This window comes from Carya illinoinensis, chromosome 10, assembly GCF_018687715.1.
Source record: "Carya illinoinensis cultivar Pawnee chromosome 10, C.illinoinensisPawnee_v1, whole genome shotgun sequence".
Classification (NCBI taxonomy): Eukaryota; Viridiplantae; Streptophyta; class Magnoliopsida; order Fagales; family Juglandaceae; genus Carya; species Carya illinoinensis.
In genome coordinates this window covers 29448136-29473107 of record NC_056761.1, presented here as the reverse complement: position 1 = coordinate 29473107, position 24972 = coordinate 29448136, and the positions used below count along the sequence as shown (strand labels likewise).

The window sequence follows — 24972 nt, the reverse complement described above, 5'->3', positions numbered from 1 at the left end:
CTTTATAAAAATCGCATCTGTTGGCCTCCCTTTGGTGATCTAGCCAAGTTTTTTCAAGTATTTTCAATTCTTTTCATCAAGGTTCAAATTTAGATATATAATGACCTTTTTACTGTACTTCTACATCTTTCTTGAATGGTTTTTGGCATAAAAACAGTGCAAGACCCAATCTTGATTCTAAATTCATCATAAACACAACACACAGTCACTGCTTGGTGAGTACATCTTTCAAGTCCTAAAGGGTTCTAGGAGTTTACTCCATTGCTCAACCTCCAAACTCATTTCAGAGAAAATTTTCTCGAGCAATCACCCTACAACTAATTAAAACATAAAAAAAAATAATAATAATATTAGAAAACTGCAAATTAATTGCTGGAAAGCAAACATGATTTTAGAAAAGTGGATTAGAACAAGAATAGGTGGAAGAGAGACTATATTCCAAGAAAAAATTGCCAACCATTACTTTTTGTGTTACAAATTGCAGGAAAAGGCTCTTCATGATTTCTCTCCCAAATTAGAAACTTGTTTGCTCTGTTTCTTGTCAGCTCTTACATACTCAACATACCCCAATTTGCTTTGTTTCTGAATGTGTAGAGAAAATATGTTTAGTTCCTGCATTCAAATATGGTGAATATGTAAAGAAAATATGTGAGAAATGGTCATCCTAACTTCTCTTGTTTCTCAAGAACGATACTTTTTTGTACATGCAGAATTTCTTTGCATTGAAGATCCTTTTTTGTTCTATGCTCGTGCCTTCAAGTTTTTTATTTTTCTATTTATATTAACTATTTATTTTATTTTATTTTTGATAGATATGAAAGTTTCACCTAGTGGAAGGTCAGAAGGGAATCCAAGTGCCACAATCCCGTCACCGAGACCGAGATCTAGACCCACTTCTAAAGCAGCTACATCTTGTGCAAGTAGCCGATTCCCCATGCCAGTAGATATAGAAGATGAGGATGAGTTTAATGAGGATGAGGAGATGGGTATTGGGGATCTACCACCTCCATCTGCAACTCCATCTCAGCCACGAAATAGGTCAAAAAGGTCTTGGACCTGGGAGCATTTCACCAAGATCTCTGGTAATCGTGAGAACCCACAGGCGAGATGCCACCATTGTGGGTCACTTTGTGGATGTCATTCAAAGAAGCAAGGAACTGCTGTCTTAATAGCCCATCTTGGGAGTTGCCAACGATATAAAATGTCGAAGGGAGAGGCAATCAATGATCAGACCAAGCTCAGTTACGAAGCTTCTACGGCCACTAATGGTACACAGATTAAGAAAATGGTCATCCCTCAGTACAGTGAGAAATTGGTGAGGGATATGCTTGCAGAAATGATAATTAAAGATGAGATGCCTTTTACCACAGTCGATAAAAGAGGCTTTCGAAAGTTTGTCAAGACTATTGAGCCACGATTTACATTACCATCACGGTATACGGTGATGCGGAATTGTATGAAGAAGCATGCAAAAAAGAAGGCAGAGATGAAGAAGATGTTCACTACCACTAACTAGAGAGTGTCATTTACGACTGACACATGGACTTCCATACAGAACATTTCCTACATGTGTATCACAACACACTACATTGATAGTGAATGGAATTTGAGAAAACGGATTATTGGGTTCAAAGAAATTATTGATCATAAGGGAGCATCAATTGGGGCACTGATGGATGATTGTTTAAAGGATTGGGGAATTCAAAAGGTTCTATGTATTGCAGTTGACAATGCTAGTGCCAATAACACCACAATTGAATGGTTCAAGAGGAATACGAGTATGAAAGCTGATGTCATCCGCAACCACAAATTTATTCATGTTCGATATTGTGCTCATATCCTCAACCTGATTGTCAACGAGGGGTTAAAAGAGGTTGACGATTCCATTACCAGAGTCCGCAACATTGTGCGGTATGTGAGGGCTTCCCCTCAAAGGCTGTCAAAGTTCAAGGCAATAGCAAGCCAGCTTGGAATTTCATGATCTAAGACATTCTGTTTGGATGTTCCGACTCGATGGAACTCAACATACCTTATGTTGGATGTGGCACAAAAGTACCAAAGAGCATTCGAGCGGATGGAGGTCGAGGATGGGGCACTTAAGTATGCTTTGCTGGAGCCTGCAGGAAAGGGGCTTGGTGCGCCAGACACACATGATTGGACTAGTGTGGGGCACTTTGTGAGATTTTTACAAGTTTTTTATGATATGACTGTGCGGATATCTGGATCCGCATATACAACTGCAAATTTATTCTTCAGCGAGCTCTCAGAGCTTCACTACCACTTGTAAGAAGGTTGTACGGGTTCATGCGGATTATTATCTGGTATGGCTATAAGGATGCAGGCCAAATATGATAAATATTGGGGGGATGTTGAGAAAATAAATAGATTACTTTTTGTGGCTGTGATCCTTGACCCCCGATATAAGTTGGCATTGATAGAATTTTGGGCAAATTCCACAATGGGGGCAGTGAAGGCTACACGGTTTATTACAGCGCTTAAAAGGGATCTTGATGACTCATATTCTCACTACAACAATAGTGGTCAACCTTCATCCGCAGCGGGCACCTCACACTCGAGGCCGACACCTCTATTCGATGACCGTAGCTCAAATGACTCATTAAATCCACCTCGTCGAGGTTATAATATTGTGAATCAGTATCATCCGCTTGTTGTAACGATGAATATTATGCAGTGTACTTCTGAGATTGAACGGTATTTTATGGAAGAGGTCGAGGCACCTAGCGATTCATTTCAGCTTTTAACTTGGTGGAAGGTTAATTCCACCAAGTATCAGATCCTTTCTCGTATTGCCCGAGATGTGATGGCCATTCCAATCACCACAGTTGCCTCTGAGTCAGCATTTAGCACTGGAGGTCGAGTATTGGATTCTTACCGGAGTTCATTGTCACTGTCAACTGTGGATGCCCTCGTTTGCACACAGAATTGGTTAAGTGATACGCCCATTGGACTAGATACCATTGGCTTTGATCCTAATAGCTATAAGCTTAAATCGGATAACTTTATTTGAGTATTTCAATTGATTTATTTAATTCTTTTTATGATTTCATAAATCTATTAACCTTATACTTTTTATGATTTCATAGATATAATTGTGAACCCTAGCATACTTGCTGATAACTGATACTTGGAGTGTGGCTAAGTTGATAAACTCGCGATTAAAAAATATTGGTCAGAAATTATAATCATTTTTTTCTGAATCATTTTTTTTCTTTTTATTGATTGTGACTTTTTATTTTAATTTCAGGTATCACCAACAACAAATCACGATGTATTGGAAGATGTTTTGGAGCACCTCTGTATTGAAATATGTTTTTATTTTGGTATTGGAAGATGTATTTAAACTATTATCAATGTTTTGGACAATTGTATAAGAGTTTCTTAAAGATATAATATGTATTATATATATATCACTTTTTTTTTTTTAGAACTCGGAATCAGAATCGGGAGGAGGTCGGAGCCCGATTCCGATCGGAACCTATCGGAGTCGGAGTCGGAGTCGGAGTGAACTTCCGGTTCCGACTCCAGTCGGAGTCGGAGGTCGGAAATCGCGATTCCGACTCCGTCGAAGTCAGAGCCCAGGCCTAGAAATAAGTGACCAAATTTCTGAATAGAGTAAATGGAAAAATTATCACGTGATGCAAATCATAGAATTTTCAATAAGCTCCTATGTATTAGTCTCACATTTCTCATTCCAATAAGTGGTTACAGCAGCATGGCACACCTCAGCAACTGCACCTTTCTACAAATGATCTGCAAACTATGGCAGAAAAGCAACCAGAAAGAACTAGCAGACAGTAAGGAAACCATAAACGAGAAAGTTCAAAGGCCTCAAACATTGATTAGATTACTAGTGAAGTATATTAAATAAAACAGTATGAACTACCATTGGACTGGGGAAACTTCTCCATGAATTGCCAGAGGTGCACCTGCGGGAAACTCTTTGCCAAGGGCCTGTGCACTTCTAGAATTAGTCGGGACTTTATTCTCTGAAACCCGGTGCCAATCAAAAACTAAATAAAAAAGCATGAACCAGGCTTTCAGCATCATCTAAACTTTTCAACATCTGAACTTTTCAACATTTGAACATGCACGTTGATTTTGTAAGTCTTGTTAACATCATAATTACCCAAGCATGAGATCCTCCGTTGAAATTCAAAAATCATCAGACATAATTTCCTTTTCCGTGGAGAACCCGCATCTATCAGAATCTCTTTGACAGATACTGAGGACTTCTTCGTTGTGCTATGTAAAGCCTCACTTGAAGACGGTCTATATGGAAAGTAGAAACCATCTAGTCGATGAAAGAGACTCAAACATTGTTTAGATTACAAGTAATGGCATTTTTTTTTCTTGTTTTAATGACGACAGAACCACCCCACAGCGGAGCCTTTAGGACTCCCCATGGAACCTAAACCTCTGGGAAGACTAGCACAGCAACCTACAGCCATTGCCTCCCACTTAAATTGCAGTTTGATCCCAAGGGGAATCAAACCTGTGACATGGGGCTCATGCACACAACTTCGTCCTTACCACTTAGGCTACCCTCGGGTGGGTTAATGACATGTTAAAAACCAGGTTTTCAGCATCCAAGCTTTCCAACATCAACATGCATGTTGATTCTACAAGTCTTGTTATCACCACAGGCCCAATTATACGATCCTCTGCTGAAACTCAAATTTACTGTCATTAATAACTTTGGAAAACCTTACTTCTTCCAAAGAGAACTATACTCTTTGGCAATGGTGACTCAATAGTTCCCTTAAGTTTATTCAACAGCCAAAAGCACAAGCTACAACAAGAATAACAACTGCTCCCAAATAAGAAGCAATCAAGCTGCTAAGACATAGGTAGGGTCATTGAAATGATACGGCCTTCTGCAATAGATATTAAGATTGTACAACATGAACATGCTTAAGGCTCACAAAAATGATTAGGCACATAATAATAACTTATTCAAAGGCAAATCTCATCACTAGAATAGATTATTTATTGTTGTCCAGTCACTCCATAAACACACAGCAATGAATAATATAGTATATATTTCCATAATATACCAGCTACTATATTTAACAATATATTTGGTGATTGACCATTTCAGCTTAACAATTATCCTAATACTTTTCACTATCTATTTCTCACCTTTTTTTAGTATCCATAAAACATCTTGCCACGGTCTCACTTTCAGAGAAGCAAAGGAAAATAAAGAGCAAGTACACCCAGCAAAAATGAAAGGTCAACAAATACTTGCTCAGGACCTTTGGAAATGGAAATCATGTAAAGTAAATATGTATTCTTTCCTAACTGAAATTGGTGATGTCGGAGAATCAACCATGAAGGATGTTTCCAAGCCATATCAACCAATTAAAAAAAGAATTCCCACTCAAATTTTCCTGCAAACTGGGAAGAACTCGACATGTTTCAAGGCGACAACCTTTCTCCACTTAATCTTTCTGAACATCCTCCTAGAAAGACTGAACAGAAAAAAAGAGGAATACTGCAGGGACCTGGTAATAGCTGATAATTTTTGGATCAATCACAAGATCCAATCAATCCTGATAGGATGTATAATCTACTATCTAGGTTCTGACATTCACATCGTCATTGAAAAGGATCTATTTAATTTAGGATTATACTTCTAGATTTCTATTTAAAAGTTAAGACATAACAAAACTGATTAAAATGTATGGCACCCCTAAGATAAGATCACTCTTATAGTAAATATAACAAGCCATTCAGGACCATATCATTCAGCAATGTAACCACTGATTCACAATGATATCATATATGTTTTACCAAAGCAAGTCATTGAAACATTGATAGGCCGAGACGTTCTGAGAGAGGCCATAAGCCGAATCCCAAGTATTTGGGATGAGCAACAGGGAACGGGTGGGACCTTTGCATGGTGCATGCAACGTAGGAAAGAGAGAGAACGTGCAGGAGGGGACTGGGTCTTGGCCGTTCTACGTGCAGAAAGAAGTGGTTGCAAGTTTTACGCAGTGTTGCGAGTTTTACGTTGTTTCATTTCAGTTTATTGAGTACTCTGTTTCATACTCTGTTTTACGTGAACTAAGTCCATTTTGTTGGTTGTTATTTTTCCTTGTATTTCGGGTTGTTTGTTCATGGCTTGTTTATTTAAACAAACCGTACTATCGTAAAGGATCATCAAGTATTTTCAGTAAAAGTTGTGGTTCATTCTCACCCGAAGAGAATTGTTTCTTTATTTCCGGCATTTGTAAATTGTTGGGACCTATCATTGGCATCAGACCAGGTTCATAATGGGGACGAACAAGGAGCGTATTGAGCACTTGGAGTTTGGACTGGGTACCGTTCAAGAAGGACTACAGCGGATGGAGGAAGCTCTCAATCGCATATCGAGTATGCTGATCGTAAACCAGGAAAACCCCAACCACGGCAACCCACATCGAGACGGCCACGATGGGGCTCGACAGATCGTTTCTTCGAAAACGGCGAAGCTGGAATTTCCACGATTTTCGGGGGATGATCCAACCGAATGGTTCAACAGGGTGCACCAGTTTTTCGAGTACCAAGGCACGGCAGAAATTCAGAAGGTTTCCATGGCAGCATACCATTTGGAAGGAGAAGCCAACCAATGGTGGCAGTGGATTCGTAGAACATTTCGAGATGAAGGACGTGAGCTTTCATGGGAACGATTCGAGGAAGAACTCTGGGCTCGTTTCGGACCATCGGGGTGTGAGGACTTCGATGAAGCGCTTTCCCGTGTTAAACAACTGGGGACCTTGAGGGACTACCAACGTGAATTTGAAAAACTCGGAAACAGGGTCCAAGGGTGGACTCAGAAGGCATTAGTAGGCACTTTCATGGGCGGGTTGAAGGCAGAAATAGCGGATGGCATTCGAATGTTTAAACTGCAGTCACTTAAAGAGGCCATTAATTTAGCACGGATGAGGGATGATCAACTGGCATGGCAAAGGAGGTTCATGCGGTTACCACCTGCACGAGCTCCATTAGCTCTTCCGCAAGCCACCCGTATAGCTCCTGTTGTACCTGCAGTACCTGCTGGACCCGTTAAACGATTATCGTGGGAAGAAATGCAGAGAAAGAGGGCACAAGGCCTCTGTTTCAACTGCAATGAGCGGTTTACAGCAGGTCACCGATGTCAGAAGCCGCAGCTGTTACTCTTGGAAGGCCATATGGGTAATATGACATGTGAAGACATTACTGATCAAACACTGGAAGATGACCACGGAGAAGATACGGTAGAAGTACAAGAACTCGACCCTGAACCGGAGATCACCTTGCACGCCTTAACGGGATGGACAACACCAAAAACCATGCGTGTAACAGCGAAAATGGGTCCCCACGAGGTAATGGTCTTGATCGACAGTGGATCAACCCATAACTTTATCAGCAACCGCCTTGCAAGCATGCTCAGATTACCTGTAGTACCTACTGAGACCTTCCCTGTCCGAGTGGCCAATGGAGACAAACTCACATGTCAGGGGCGTTACGACAAGGTACGGGTGGACTTACAGGGCACCAAATTTTACCTTACCCTTTTCTCTCTACCTTTATCAGGTCTTGATCTGGTCCTCGGGGTTCAGTGGCTTGAAATGTTGGGATCTGTGGTATGTAACTGGAAACAGTTAACCATGGATTTTATTTGGGAAAATCAAAACCGGAGATTGCAAGGGGTGGACGTGCAAACCATTCAGGCGGCTTCACCAGCAGAACTTACGAAGGAATTCCGTCAAGGGCATGCGATCTTTGCTGTGTGTTTTCAATCGACCTTGGAACCGGCACCAGCCGATGCACCCACTGGCGACAAACAACAGAGCATGCAAGAACTGTTAAAAGAATACGAAGATGTGTTCCAGGAGCCCTCCGGTTTACCACCTGCACGTGAAGTGGACCATTGCATTACGTTAAAAGAGGGAATCGAGCCCATTAACGTACGTCCCTACAGGTATGCCCACTTCCAGAAAGCCGAAATCGAGAAGCAAGTCCAAGAAATGCTGGATTCTGGGCTCATTCGTCCGAGCACCAGTCCTTTCTCGTCACCGGTATTGCTAGTAAGAAAAAAAGACGGGAGTTGGCGATTTTGTACCGATTACCGATCACTTAACGTCGCCACTGTTAAGGACCGTTTTCCCATTCCAACAGTTGACGATATGCTAGAAGAATTATACGGCGCCACTTACTTCACCAAATTTGATCTGAGAGCCGGCTATCATCAAGTAAGATTGAATCCTCCCGATGTTATTAAAACTGCATTTCGCACTCATAATGGCCATTACGAATATCTCGTAATGCCTTTTGGCCTTTGTAACGCACCTTCGACATTTCAGGCCATTATGAATTCAATATTCCGTCCCTTCCTTCGAAAGTTCATCTTAGTTTTTTTTGATGATATTCTCGTATATAGTCCCACTTGGGATGACCATTTGGTACATGTTAGACAAACATTGGACATCTTGCGGCAACACCGATTTTTTGCCAAAGCAAGCAAATGTGCGTTTGGTCAGCATGAACTGGAATACTTGGGCACGTCGTCACCCACCAAGGAGTGAAGGTTGATAGCAGTAAAATTGCAGCCATGGTCGCATGGCCATCCCCCACTAATATTTCTGAGTTACGTGGTTTTTTAGGCTTGACAGGATATTATCGGAAGTTTGTTCAAAACTATGGCATCATCGCACGGCCCTTGACCAACTTGCTCATAAAGGGACAATTTTGCTGGAGTGAGGAAGCCGACGCAGCTTTTCTGGCTCTCAAACATGCTATGACCACGACTCCGACGTTAGCAATGCCTAATTTCAATGAGTCCTTCACCATAGAAACTGATGCATCTGGAGAGGGAATTGGCGCAGTATTATCACAACAAGGCAGGCCGATAGCTTTTATGAGTCGAGCTTTGGGGGTTACAAAAAAATCTTGGTCCACTTACGCCAAAGAAATGCTTGCAATTGTAGAGGCCATACGCCTATGGCGACCTTATCTCCTGGGAAAAAAATTCTTCATCCTCACAGATCAGCGTAGCTTGAAATTTTTCTTAGAGCAACGCGTGGCTACTCCAGAACAGCAAAAATGGGTGATCAAGTTAATGGGTTATGACTACGAGATTGTCTACAGGCCAGGCCGCGAAAATTCAGCAGCAGATGCCCTCTCACGCAAGCCTGACAGCCCAGTTCTCCACCATATTCATGTGCCGGCCGTACCTGTATGGGAGGAGATTAAACAAGCTTATGAAGGTGATTCTTACGTCAAGAATTTGACTAGCCGAGCTAATAATCAACTGGAGGGACCGTATGCATGGCGTAACGGATTGCTCTTCTTCAAAGGTAGAGTTGTCATTCCTGCTCATGCCGCGTTACGTACAAAATTGCTCCACGAAATGCATGATACGAACATAGGAGGCCATTCGGGAGTCTTACGGACATTCAAGAAATTAGCCCAACAGTTCTACTGGCCAAAAATGTATCGGGCAGTGCAAGAATATATCAAACAATGTCCAACTTGTCAGAAGGTGAAGTCTGAAACGATGTCTCCAGCTGGGCTCCTGCAGCCGTTACCCATTCCGTGTCAAGTATGGGACGACATCACCTTGGACTTTATTGAAGGACTTCCGACATCGCACGGCAAGGATACGATTTTCGTAGTCGTCGATCGTTTGAGTAAGTCGGCACATTTCCTCTCATTAACTCATCCTTTTACTGCTAAAATCGTGGCTGAAAAATTCGTCGAAGGGGTTATTAAGTTGCACGGCTTACCAAGGTCCATCATCAGCGATCGGGATCCCATTTTTATCAGCAAATTCTGGCAGGAATTTTTTCAGATGTCGGGAACCAAGCTACATCTCAGTACCGCCTACCACCCACAGACGGACGGACAAACCGAAGTTGTAAATCGCTGTGTTGAGCAATATCTCCGGAGTATGGTTCACCAATGGCCGCACAAGTGGAGCACTTATCTTCCGTGGGCTGAACTCTGGTACAATACCACATATCATGCGTCCACGGGAATGACCCCGTTTCAGGCACTTTACGGACGTTTGCCTCCTCCAATGCCCATTTATCAGACTGGGTTTTCCTCTGTGCATGAAGTAGACCAGAGTTTAGAGGCTCGCGACGAACTACTACGACAACTCAAAAGCAATCTGGAGGTTTCCATTAATCGCATGAAGCAAATTGCAGATCAAAAACGTCGAGACGTTTCATTCGAAGTGGGCGATCTGGTGTTCCTTAAGTTACATCCTTACAGACAGCAATCGGCCTTCAAACGTGCACATCAGAAGCTCGCAAGTCGCTTCTACGGACCTTACCCGGTAGTACAAAAAATAGGGGCAGTTGCATACAAACTTCAACTGCCGGAGGGAGCCCGTATTCATCCCGTGTTTCACGTCTCGCTTTTAAAAAAATTCGTGGGCGAGCTTGCGACACCGTCCAAGGAACTGCCACCAGTAAGTGATGAAGGAGCTGTTTTGCTTGAACCCCAAAATACACTGGATACTCGTTGGGTCAAACGGGGAAATAAATTTGAAGAGGAAAGTCTGGTCCAGTGGAAGCATCTCCCAGTCGAGGATGCCACGTGGGAGACCAACCAGTCTTTGCTTGACCGGTTTCCTTCGATGGACCTTGAGGACAAGCGTCCACTTCATGGGGAGGGCATTGATAGGCCGAGACGTTCTGAGAGAGGCCATAAGCCGAATCCCAAGTATTTGGGATGAGCAGCAGGGAACGGGTGGGACCTTTGCATGGTGCATGCAACGTAGGAAAGAGAGAGAACGTGCAGGAGGGGACTGGGTCTTGGCCGTTCTACGTGCAGAAAGAAGTGGTTGCAAGTTTTACGCAGTGTTGCGAGTTTTACGTTGTTTCATTTCAGTTTATTGAGTACTCTGTTTCATACTCTGTTTTACGTGAACTAAGTCCATTTTGTTGGTTGTTATTTTTCCTTGTATTTCGGGTTGTTTGTTCATGGCTTGTTTATTTAAACAAACCGTACTATCGTAAAGGATCATCAAGTATTTTCAGTAAAAGTTGTGGTTCATTCTCACCCGAAGAGAATTGTTTCTTTATTTCCGGCATTTGTAAATTGTTGGGACCTATCAAACATAATCTTTATACAGAGAAAAGACTATTATATACGTACTGGCAGAGCAAATGGGTACAATATTGCTACAAAGGTTGATCACTCTGTTCGTTTGCTCTCAAATCCAGACCCAGGATCATCGCTGGTAGGAAAAACCTGGAGCCCAGTAACCATGGCATCTGGTGGGCCCCGACGACACCTTTGCTCCATCTCCTGAACAGCATCAGGGTTCCCAGAGAACAGAGCTTCAACAGAGCCATCCCTCTTGTTCCGCACCCAACCTTTCAGCCCCAATTGGACAGCATTTTCCACTGTCCAGTTCCTGTAGAACACCCCCTGCACCCTCCCCTTCACCACAACCCTCACCTGTCCTTCAATGATAACTAAAATCCATCATAAAGGGTTATTATCTTTTTTTTTTTTTTCTTTTTTTTTTCTTTTTTTTTTTTTTTTTTTTTGTTTTTTAGTATTGGCACTGGGTGTCAGGATCAATGTCCCGAGTATCCCATCAGGCCAATATCATCAAGGTTTATCAATAAAATATATTGTATCCCATCAGGCCAATATAACAGAAAAACATACAGAGCAGCCAATTACAGAAACGAGTGAGTTTGAGTGAACTCTTGCCAACATTACGCACAAACAAAGAGAAACAGCCACTTAGAATGGTGTCAACGAATTCATACATTCATTTTTTTTTTTTTTTATACGTAATAATCTTTATTGAATATGAAGAAACTAGGCAATGCCCAAGTCCACAGGAAGTTTACAAAGTGAGACACCTAGTTACATTCTAGTGGGCTATAAAGAAAATAGAAACTCATGACCATTCCCGCCCTTTAGAACAACAGCAGAAAACCATTGAAACAGAGAGAATACAAAAAAGTTCTAGATTTCCCCCACTCCACGCTCCTTATCATTAAAGCACCTCTCATTCCTTTCCGACCATAGACACCACATTAAGCACAATATTGTTTTGGAGTTAATTGAGGTGGTGTTACGAGAAACGAACTCTTCATATATTCATAGCGAATCATTACTCAAATATGATTGACTACCTAAGAGTGCAGACAAACCCCATAATCATAAATTATTAAAAATAACCTAGAGTCACCGATTACTCAAACATGATTTAAAACCTAGAGAGACATCGAATTTATCATACAATTACCGTACCCCGCCTAGAGCAACCCATTCTCCCATAAGACTGACAGTCCTTGAGGCACAACCAAAACACATAATTACAAACGAAAACAGAGCTGGAGGGAGATGGGCACGTACCGTTCTGGTTGAGGGCTGGGTGGAATCCTCTGTCGCGGCCTGAGGAGTAGTCATTACGGGCAGAGAATGTCGAAAATGATGTGAACGAGGTCGGAGCAGAGAATAAAGAGGAGGACGAGGAAGAAGAAGAGTAGGGCAAAGCGAAATAGGAGGATAAGCAGGATGATAGTGAGGATGATGGAAATGGGCTCTAGGAGTAGAGGAAGCATTGTTGATCATCTGAGTGGTCCACTTACCTCGAGGGTTCCGAGATAGGAGGGACGGCGAAACATTGGCCTCAGTTGTGGCGGAACTACTGATGCCATCCGAACAATGCTTTATAATTACGTGTCAGGCCTGGTTCGTTACACAAATGGTTTCAGTTTAGAGTGAGGCTAGGAACCGAAGTGGTGTCGTGTCAATAAGGGGGGGGGGGTCCACACCTTCAATAACCTAATGACGCGTCACCACTCTAGATAATAACCAGCCGTCCAGCTTCAACTAATCCTTTACAATTTCCCCATCTGCCTCTCTTGCGCCATATCTCTCTGCTCTTTTCTCATTGGAAAAGTCTAAACGCAGTCGGTAAATGCAAGCAAAGCGCAGGCATGACGTCTTTTAGTGCAACGGAACGTTTAATACGAAGCGACTAATGAAATGGAATTTCGAATTTTCAAGTGCAGGGTGGGAAACAAAAATATCAAAACATTAAATCTAGTTTCCTCTCCCTTCCCCTTCCGCTTCCCTTTCGCCCTTTTGCTATCATTAATATTTGAATTCATTTAAATATTTGTATAAATTGTAACAGCTCTTAGTTTTCTCTAGTTTAAATTTATACAAAATATTTGTTTCTTAGAATTAGGAAGCAGTTTCAAACTACTCTATATTTTAAGATTTCACAAACAAAAGTTGTTATCCTGAATGTGTATTTAAATGCTGCAAAAATGTATATAAAAAGTATGAGTGAATTCTTTTTTCATTCATACTTTTGTATCAGTAGTCTAAGTCGATATGATATGGTATCAGTAGTCTAAGTCGATCCATTTTCCTTCTCCTCCTTTTCCTTCTTTTCTTTTTTTTTTTTTTTTTTTTTTTTTTCCTGTTCTTCAGCACTCATGGCTACCGAGTCTGAACCCACCACCATTCTTAACACCAATGCACCTCAACAAACTCTCATCAGCATCAACGTTGCTGCTTAAGCCCCTCTCAAACTCACTTCTACCAATTATCTTTCTTGGAAATTGCAGTTCCAGACCCTCTTCATTGGCTATGACCTTCTTGGATATATTGATGGCTCCAAACCATGTCCGCCAGCCACCTTGTCCCAAGCCACTCCTAATCCCAGTTACATTCTCTGGATTAGACAGGATCAACTAATCCTCAATACTATTATTGGCTCCATTTCACCTACCATTATTCCCTTTATAGCTCAAGCCACCACCTCCAGACATGCCTGGACAATTCTAGCCAACACCTATGCTAAACCATCCCGTGGTCACATTAAACAAATCAAAAACCAACTCAAAAACACCACCAAAGGCTCCCTTGGCGTCACTGAATTTATGCCGCACATCAAAACTAGAGCAGATGATCTTGCTCTTCTTGGAGCCTCCCTTGATGAAGAAGAAATCACAGATAAAATACTTGATGGTCTCAGTGATGATTACAAAGAGTTGGTTCGTGCTCTCCAAGCAAGAGGTACCTCCATCACCTTTGAAGAACTTCATGAAAAACTCCTCAACTTTGAAGCCTCCCTTCAAAGCATTCAAACTGAACCACACTATTTTCCAGCTACTGCCAATCCCACATACAAAAACACCAACAAAAATTGGCGTCCTTCTCAATCCCAAGGTAGCACCACTACAAATTGGCGCCCATCATTCCACTCAGCCAACCACCCACCTGCTGTGACCAATGCAAGACCCAATTCATCACAGGGCTCTCGTCCACATCCCAGGCCATACCTTGGTCATTGCCAAATTTGCAAAATGCAGGGACACACTGCCAAACGATGTCCTTCATTTCGCCTTGTTCCCATTCACAGCTCTTCCCAACCATCCAGCTCTTCCCAACAAGGCACACCATGGCAACCACAAGCTCACCTTGCCACCCATCCTTCAACAACTCCATCTTGGCTCTTGGACAGTGGTGCATCACACCTTGTCACCTTTCACCTGAGCAACCTCTCTATGCATGCTCCATATATTGGCACTGATGACATCATGATTGGAGATGGCTCTAATCTTCCAATCACCCACACTGGTTCCACTTCTCTCAAAACTCATCTACATACCTTTACATTAAACAATGTTCTTTGTGTTCCATCTATGAAAAAGAACCTCATCTCTATTTCACAATTTTGCACTTCTAACAATGTTTCCATAGAATTCTTACCATCCACTTTTCTTGTGAAGGAACTGCAAACCGGGGCAACACTACTGCAGGGACAAACTAAAGATGGTGTATATGAGTGGCCTACCTCCTCCCCTTTGATTATCTTCTCAACAATAAAGACCACGTCCTTCGACTGGCACCATCGCTTAGGACATCCTGCTTTTCCAATTCTCAAACATATTGTATCTAGCAATCATCTCGGTTTATCTACCTCTTTATCTTCAGATTTCTCATGTAATGCTTGTCTTTGCAATAAAAGCCACAAATTATCATTCTCCGACTCAACAATTGTCTCTACTAAACCTCTTGAAATAATATTTTTCGATGTCTGGACCTCTCCAATTTTCTCACAAAATGGCTTTAAATATTATGTCATCTTCGTTGATCATTTCACTAAATATGTCTGGTTTTACCCACTCAAGAACAAATCTGATGTCAAAGCAGTTTTTATAAAATTCAAAGCCATTATAGAAAAACATTTCAATTCCACCATCAAAACCCTTTACTCTGACAATGGTGGTAAGTACATCTCCCTAGCTAATTTTCTTTCCACCAATGGTATCTCTCATCTCACCACTCCCCCTCACACACCTGAACACAATGGTTACTCTGAAAGAAGGCACCTTCACATCGTCGAAACTGGCCTTGCCCTCCTCACACACGCTTCTTTACCCCTCTCCTACTAGACTTATGCCTTTGCCACAACCATCTACCTCATAAATAGAATGCCCATTACCACTTTAAACCTCTCCTCACCCTATCAGAAAATCTTTCGGACAGCCCCAAACTACTCAAAATTAAGGGTCTTTGGTTGCTTATGCTACCCTTGGCTCCGACCTTACACGTCACACAAACTTGAATCACGGTCCAAGCCGTGTGTTTTCCTCAGATACTCTCTCACTCAAAGTGCATACTACTGCCTCGACCCTTCAACCTCAAGAATTTATGTCACATGACATGTCAAATTTGTTGAATCTCAGTTTCCCTACTCTTCACTATCTGGTTCATCATCTAGTCCTCCTCCCAACCCCATCAACACTTGGATTCCTGCACCAATTAAAGTTACCTCACCCTCATCCCAACCGCCACTCAATATGTCATCTGAAGTCATTGTTCCTCAGTAGCCTCTAAGTGCAGCTACAACAAACACTCCCATACTAACCCCACCACCATTATCACCTCCTAACCCACCCGAAACTCATCCCATCCCCACTCACTCAATGACCACCCGAGCTAAGAACAACATTCATAAAACCATCACTAAAATGAACCTTCATACCCAACTCTCAAAATCTAATGACCTTGAACCAACCACCGTGACTAAAGCCCTTCTAGATCCCAAGTGGCGTAAAGCCATGTCTGATGAGTGTGATGCTTTAGTAAGAAATGGCACATGGGAACTTGTTCCACTTGATTCTACACAAAATATAGTTGGGTGCAAATGGATTTTTAGAATTAAACATAACTCTGATGGCTCTAGTGACAGGTTCAAAGCACGTTTGGTCGCAAAAGGATTTCATCAAAGACCAGGTGTCGATTATCTAGACACTTTCAGCCCTGTTGTAAAACCAACTACAGTTCGTGTTGTCCTTAGCCTTGCTGTATCTCGGGGTTGGTCCTTACGCCAACTTGATGTCAACAACGCATTTCTCCAAGGTCACCTCTCCGAGACTGTCCACATGCAACAACCACCAGGTTTTGTTGATCAAGATCATCCATCCTATGTTTGCAAACTTCGAAAGGCAATATATGGCCTCAAACAAGCACCGAGAGCATGGTATCATGAACTTCGCACTTTCCTTCTCCACTCTGGCTTTAAGAACTCTCATGCAGATACCTCACTGTTTGTTCTCACTACTGCTGGACAGAATATGTATATCCTTGTATATGTGGATGATTTAATCATCACAGGTGACAACACTAAGATGATCGACTCCTTTGTTGATGTTCTTGCTCATCGCTTTTCAATTAAGGATCTTGGCCAGTTATCATATTTTTTAGGTGTGGAAGTAGTCCCCAATCAGCAAGGTATTTTACTATCTCAAAGGCGTTACATTTTGGATATTCTAGCTCAAACTCAAATGACAGATGCCAAACCCGTGCTCACTACCATTCCAACTAGCCCACCTTTGCTAAAATCTAGATCTGGCTTGTCTGATCCCACTGAGTACAGAACAGTTGTTGGCAGCCTTCAATATCTCTTGATTACAAGACCAGACCTTGCCTTTGCAGTTAACAAGCTCTCTCAGTACATGCACACTCCAACAACAGACCATTGGAGCTTTGTTAAACGTCTCCTACGCTATCTATGTGGCACTATAAATGAAGGCATCCAAATACATCATCAGTCCCCATTGAATCTACACGCCTATTCGGACGCAGATTGGGCAGGTGACAAGGATGATTTTTCTTCTACCAGTGCTTATGTCATCTATCTTGGTCATAATCCAGTCTCTTGGAGTTCTAAGAAGTAGAAAACAATTGCAAGATCTTCCACTGAAGCTGAATATAGGTCAGTAGCTAATGCAGCAACTGAGCTCAACTGGCTTTGCTATCTCCTAACAGATCTGGGTGTTCATCTACCTTGTTGTCCAGTCTTATATTGTGACAATGTTGGTGCTACCCAGCTATGCTTCAATCCCGTATTTCACTCCAGAATGAAACATGTTGCCATCGACTATCACTTCATTAGGGACCAGGTACAAAATGGTGTCCTTCGGGTTGCTCATGTAGCCTCAGCAGATCAACTTGCAGATGCACTCACTAAGCCTCTTCACCGTGTCTGTTTTCTTGATCTCAAATCCAAGATTGGACTTCTATCTCGAGCTCCATCTTGAGGGGGCATATCATAAGTCATCGGATTGTAACATTTGAATTCATTCAAATATTTGTACAGATTGTAACAGCCCCTTAGTTTTCTCTAGTTCAAATTTATTCAAAATATTTGTTCCTCAGAATTAGGAAGCAGTTTCAAACTGCTCTGTATTTTAGGATTTCAAAAACAAAAATTGTTATCCTGGATGTGTATTTAAATGCTACAAAAATGTATATGAAAAGTATGAGTGAATTCCTCAATCTAATATTTGCAAGTAGGGTTTCTCCTACTCCCCTTCCCTTTTCTCATCCCTTTCTCCATTTTCCTTGCTAGCTAGGATTCCCCTTCCTCGTAGCCATGGTCAGTTCCTCCTCTCTATTGCCACTGCTTAGTTCCCCATACCCTCCCAGTCGCCTATGGTGATTCTTGAAATTCTTTTCCCGTCGTTACAATTGTTCCATTCCAGTTGGTTGAATCCTTCTGTAATCTGAGGTAAGTTAAGCTCAAAAACTGACTTTTCCATTTGACTCCTAAAGATTGGTTTGGTTCCTAAGCAGTTCTTGGTGATTTGAACTAAAAATATGCTTGGACGTATATACATGAGTTGTCTTCAACTGTATAAAAAGCTCGGTGTTAATTTCTTAAGCTTATTTTTTTGGTTCCCTTCATTCCCTTTCTCTCACCTCCGACTCTAACAACCTGCAGGTAATTTCTCCTCCTCTACATCGTTCCAAAAATAACCATATGGAACTTGGAGAGTAATTCTTTGAATCTTTAGGGTGGGCTGAAATTTGTATTTGTATGCATTCGATTGTGTGCTTTCCTTATAAAGCACAAAGTATTCTTTTTTTCTTTTAATCTCATGAAATAGATGGTTGGTTGTGTCAATATTCTACGGGCATTGAATTCTGGAGTTCAATGAATTTTGCAAAATGTATGGGTTTTATTTGGATTTTGCAAAATGCTACTAAAGTTAGAATTCTTGTTATTTCACTAAATGAACCCTTGAGTAATCGTGTCTAGGTTTTCTAAAGTCAATCATTCCATGGAAAAAAATCATGTGTGCTTGGAAACTTTTAATATTCACTTTCAATCCAAATATTTTTAACCAAGCAAAGCAATTGGCTTCAGACCCAGTGGCAATTGGTCGTTGGTCTATTAGACCCTCTCATATATTGTGAGGTTTGAAACTTTAATATTCACTTTCAATTTCCATCTAATCTGAGTTTTCTTGGGAAAAGAAAACAAGCAAACCAACTTTTGAGTCTGTATATTCACTTACACTAAAAATGGGTCAAGGTCTTATATAATGGGATAAAATAAAATGGTGAATCTGTATATATGTAATCAAATTGAGTTGGTTGAGTTATAGATCACCAAACCTCAACTACCTATGTACTCAAGCAATTTAAGAGTTATTCAATGTGTTGTTTGAAATATTAGATATATTTATGTATTGATTTTTGTACATGCAATGCAGCTATAGAAGAAGCATCTCAAGTGCTACTCTCATGACCCTAGCTCCACTAAGGCCTGGTGTTGGTGGCTCTGCATCTTCAGCACTAGGGCAACTACTACAATCATCCAAGTTTGAAGAGACCATTTTGCTATTGCCAATTGAATGGTTTTGTTTAAAGCCATGGAGAAGACCTTGTGATTTGTGTTGTAATCATTTTGGATCCGAGGAATTAGAATGTATGTCGGCCACATGTGTGGCTTGGAATGTAGTGAACCCATTGTGCTGTAATCAGTGGCTTGAATCCAATAAATAATAATGGTGTAATCATTGTGCTGTAATCATCTATAGTGACGATGTTCCAATGTATTGTAATCATCTTTTGTGAATGTTGATAAAGATGTTCTAATGTTATTAATGTCATGAACACATTTGGAATGTAACTTATGACCCATTAATGTTATACTTTATTTTTCAAATATTTGTTAGAAATTACAAGATTTGTCTCAAGAAGTTATATTATAAATGTATGCTTGACATGTCTTCCATTATAAATCTGCTTGCAATTACAATAATTACAACAGGCCAAAATGTCTCCACAATTAGAACAGGCCAATATGTCTCCATATTTACAACTGGCCAAAATGTTTCCATAATTACAACAAGTCAAAATGTCTAAACAATCACAACAGGCCAAAATCTTCCCACAATTACAACCACCCAAAATGTCTCCACAATTACAGCAGGCCAAAATATCTCCAAAAGAATTTTCATGCATGTCTAACAGCAACATCTTTAAAAGAATCCTCAAGCTGTTTCAGCCACATGCAAATAATCCTAGAAACATGAACACAATCTATCTTAACACTTAAACATGTTTAAAAACACAAAATAATATTTTTTTATTATCTTAATATAAAAAATATTCACTTCTACAATAAGCATTCCGACTGTGTCCCATCCACCACGCTTTCTGGTTGTATTCCATCCAGCCCAAGTTGCATCTATGAATATAATTTAATATATGTATAACAGTTAAAAATGTTAAAGAAATTAACTAATAATAACCAAGAGAAGGCAAAAAAATTGAATTAAACTAAGACAAGGCAAAAAATGATTGTACACCTTCTTGTGTCTGAATCCCTGTTAGCCAAACTAGGTTCCACTAATGTCCAGGGCTAAGGTGATAGGGCCATGCGGCTAGTAATCCAATAGTGATAAACTCGATCAAATAAATGCAAATACAATAAATAAACAATACAAGAAAACTCAATTCAAAGTAAACTATATCATTTATCATCGACTGTCATACTTAATATACCTAAATGAGAAGAGTCTCAGATGTCCTAATCATTGATGGGCTAAACAAATTTCTGCATGTGTCCAAAACTTCAGTATCTCCTCCAAGTGGCTAAGAATTCATAAATAAAAACCAGATCAAATAGCTGCTCGTAATTATTAATCATGTTATATCATCAATACTTATTATTTGGCTTATATATCAAATTAGTTTACTTGTCGACATTTTCCTTTCATAGTAGCCTTCTTCTTCACAATACCCTTCTACTTCATGCCCAATGTCTCAATCATGGATGCCTTCCTCATAGATGGGGGATTGCCTTTGCCTTTTACAACTAGGGAACTGAGTACTTTCTTTGAATTCCCAGCTGTTGTTGTATCGATAATTGTCACTCCAACGTTGGAACCCATTCAGTTGGGAAACTTGTTGCTGCGATAGCCACCATTCATTGCATATAACTTCTCAACCCTATCCTCACTATGCTCATTGCATGATCATGCATTTGTTATCACTTCGTAACATATATTCAATAGACATGAATATCTATGAGCGTCTAGCCTCTGATTAGCTACGTCATAACTACTAAGGATAAAGGTGTATCTCCGTTTGATGTCCTTCCTTCATCGATTCAAAATGTACTTATCTGGCAATGATATTACTCGAGTTGCTTTGAAAATGGCTAGAACATGTCTACATAGCATCCCTCACATCTCAAACAATCTGCATGAACATACAGCCTCACACTCGGCCTCATTGTAGTACCCAAAATGGGTAACATTTTTGATGAAATCATCAACACGAACTTCATCTTCTACCAGATACGTTGTAATGACATCATCATTTGGTTGTAAAACTGGAACACAATCGAGCCTCCCCATAACTTGTTGATGATCTTCTCTAAATTTAGCGTTTGTGTACAACTCTTGAAATCTCTTTTCAAGTGGACAACAAAAGAGGCAAGGAATTGTGATGTTGAATGAGTGGAAGTCCACTCCATTTTTAGTTTCAATCTTCTTCCTCAAAGCATTGTCAAACTGATCCACAAACTCTTTTAGGTTCGTTCGAGCATGAACATATACGTTGAAGAAAGCATTCATGCTCTCACTTTGCTGGGTTGTACTCATACCAGCCCAAAAGAAGTCTTTCAAGAATATCGAGACCCAATACCCACGCTCAGCTTATAAACTTTGCAACTAGGCATGATGATGCAAGTTGTACGTGGTAATCAATACTTCCCAACATCTCTCAAACTCTTCAACAGTTTGAGAGTCGTACACACAGTTCATCAATTGGCTTTTCAACCCACTTTTGTATGCACCGTGTGAACCAAGCTTTGCAGACACTTTTAACAATATATGTCATAAGCAAAATCTATGCTGGGTCTCTGGAAAGACAAATGCAATTGTGTTTTTCACCGCCCTGTCTTGATCTGTAATAATAGCTTTTGGGATATTACCATCCATACAATGCAACCAAGTTTGAGATGACCAAGTAAAGGTTTCGGTATCCTCACTAGAAATCAAACTTGCTCCCAAAAGAATTGACTGGCCATGATGATTTACACCAATAAACAGTGCAAAAGGCATCCCATATCTATTTGTTAAATATGTTGTGTCGAATGTTACGACATCACCAAAATATTTGTAGGCTGCCATATTTCGTGCATTAGCACAAAACACATTCCTCAAGCTGCAATCATCATCTAGATCCATTAGTGCAAAAAAAGCATCATTCTTGTATTGCATCCGTTTAAAATATTCACGAATGGCTCTGACACCACCTTTCCCAAGTCGCAAGTGTCTAGCCTTGTCAATGTAATTACGACAGCCTTTCTCTAAAAATGTTTGCTTCTTGAACCACCAACTTCTTGAACAAGAGAGCTGAAACTCTTATTTATTTGGATACCAGCCTAGTCATTTGTATCTAACACTCTCTTTACAAAATCACTCACTTCTCTATTGCATCGAAAAAATCTTTATTTTTGTGGACTTAGGCCATGGTTGTGTGTATTCTAAACCGTTGTCAACTGCAACATCCCCTCGATTTTTAATGCATTTATTTTTGCCTTGCAATCTGTCTTTGTTGTCGGACATGGCCTAGTGACATTTGATGTCTTATTCCATACCTTGCCTCCATGAGCACAACCAACGGTGACATATCTGACACTTCCATCATCTTCTCTGACACTCCTTTGTGTCATTACCCCAAATCCATATTACTTAGCATATCACTTATAATAAGCAATTAATTCTTCCTCAAAAATAAACTTCATCCCTAACTTTGGCTACTCAATGCTCTCACCTTTATCGATATGCACTATCTGCAGTGTCTTACAACTGTCATCGTCATTCTTGGTGTCACCGGTATTAGCAAAAGAGGAATTACACACCGCTTCAGCTTCCTTATAATCAAGTGTGGCCTCGTTAATTTCTTCCACAACTCTTAAGCTTGTAGTGTTGAGCCCAGTTAGAGGGTTAATTACATTTTAAAATGGGTAAATAGTATTTGGCTGCAATGAACAAGAACATAAATATAAATTAATCAAATAACTTCATTGTTCAAAACTAAAGTGGAATCATACTCAAGTCGACCGTATCACCTGGCTACTCCATGTATATGGGTTGACATCTAGGTGAGGCACTAAATGCGATAAAGAGGAACTAGACAGCGAGTGAACTTCTGTCAAATCTGTAGCGGTGAGCATCATTGGAGGCCCATGTGCAGCAGCATGGGCTAGGTAGTTTTGCTGTAAGTTACTAGAACAAGCAACATTACAAAAATAATAACCACATTGAAATATTCTTAAGTCAAAATATCCAAAATTCACACCTGGTTGTGGCTTGGAACTTGGGCATCTAGACTAGGCATAAAAGGTGGTAACCACGTGTGTGGCATTGGTCTATAATAACCGTGCATTTGTTTTGTGATGTTTGAATGAAATAGTCTTGACATGTCCTAACATACAAACAAAATTATAATGAACCCAAGGTTACTCTACACAGAATACACATTAATTCAACACAGAAATACTGAATTTGAAACAATGTTGCAATACTTGAGTTGATGGATTTGAGACAGGAGGTGTTAGAGATGCGTATTCTTTCCCTTTTTCTATCTAGAGGATCCCGATAAAGACTAGATACGTGTTAGAAATGTTAGAAGCTATTCTGCAGAAAAGCTGATGATAATACTCTACCACTCATCTCACCTATATTCTCAATCTGATTTAAAAAGGGAAAAAAAATGGTGACATGCATTGGATAAGTTCAAGGAAGAAGACAAATGGAACCCAAAAATAGGAAATGTTCATGCACCGTTCACATATATTCTGGCCTGGCTTGGCCTAGAATCCGTACCTTCTATCTCCTACAACATTTGATGAACATCATTGATTTAAGGTGAAACAATGTATACAAATTTTCATATCAATCAATGATTATTAGTGAAAACAATAGCCAGTTTGGCCTGCGGGTAAAATGGAACTCAAGAAAAATGTAGAAAAAAATAAGAACCAAGAAAGTTCATATAAGAACCAAGAAAAATGTAGAAAAAATAAATGTAGAAGAAAATAATAACCTAAATCTGCAAAAATGTAGAAAAAAAACCTTGTGGGTTTGGGAAATCAGAAACTAGAATATGAATCCTCAATGTTTGCGAGGTGCCGAAGTTTGGGTTTGGGTGAAAATGCTCTGGAGTCGTCCTTCTGGAGTGACTTGAACTAGAGATGTTCTTCTTCTCGTGCATATTTGCTTCGTTTTCTTCTTCTTCTTCTTTTGTTTTTTAAATAATAATAATCTGAGATGGCAAAACGTTACGTCACAACTGCATGAAGACTCCTTTTAACGATTGAGCCTAGAAGAATTGTTTCCTTATCTTACTCCTCATAATCTTAAAAATCTCAAAAAACAAAAAACAAAACAAAACAAAATCTAATGGTTTTCTTGTTAGCTAAGCTACCAATATTGATTTGAATCATGTAGTCATCGTTTGCTTTTGGACAAATGCCTCTTCTTGTGCTTTGTCATACCATCCCACAAGAGATCTGTTGGTCTTCTTCTGCACATGATTATATGCAGGCAATGGATGAAAATCAAGGGAGTCAAATTCATCCTAATGGCCTTGCAAGGAGAAGAACGCAGACTACTCGAGGTTAATGGTTTTGGGTGAGAATACCAATGGGAATGGCAGATTTTGCATCTGAATATTTCCAAGGTTGAGTCGGACCTAGTTATTTGATTATGAATATGAACACAAACACCATTTTGGAACTGCAAAATGTTTCCCTCGCATCAAGGCTGGCCCATTTGATCATGAACGAGTAGAAGAACAAGCTTTTGCACTTGCAAAAGTGTGACGCCCCCAAATCCCCATGCACGGACACGGGGAAATCGAGACGTCCGGGTGGTGACATCACGGGTCACCACCCTATCGACGAGTGCCAAGTGTGTGAAAAAGGCAACAAATGTGCACGAAGAAACACGCAACAGATAGCAAAGTCATATAACTAAGTACCAGAATTTTTTCTTAGTTTAATACAAAGCTGTTCAAAACATACATAATAAAATATTACAAAACATAAATATAGATTCAAAACCATATGCAAAGCATAAACTCCAACTCAAAACTCTGACGGAGCCGCATCCTCGGGCTCAGCCTCCT

The 24972-nt window shown here is 40.4% G+C and overlaps 2 protein-coding genes across 2 annotated transcripts; one reads left to right on the top strand and one right to left on the bottom strand.

Moving 5' to 3' along the window:
- The first annotated feature begins 982 nt into the window (after positions 1-982).
- On the top strand, positions 983-1516 carry LOC122278610 (zinc finger BED domain-containing protein RICESLEEPER 3-like). The gene has a single exon (XM_043088791.1). The coding sequence runs from the start codon at positions 983-985 to the stop codon at positions 1514-1516; it is 534 nt and encodes a 177-aa protein (XP_042944725.1).
- A 4217-nt stretch (positions 1517-5733) lies between these two features.
- On the bottom strand, positions 5734-12707 carry LOC122279653 (acylphosphatase-like). Its single transcript, XM_043090407.1, has 3 exons — positions 12370-12707; positions 11111-11454; positions 5734-5833 (listed from the first exon to the last, which is right to left on the bottom strand). The coding sequence occupies exons 1-2, from the start codon at positions 12586-12588 to the stop codon at positions 11188-11190; spliced, it is 486 nt and encodes a 161-aa protein (XP_042946341.1). The 5' UTR covers positions 12589-12707; the 3' UTR covers positions 5734-5833; positions 11111-11187.
- Positions 12708-24972: the final 12265 nt, after the last annotated feature.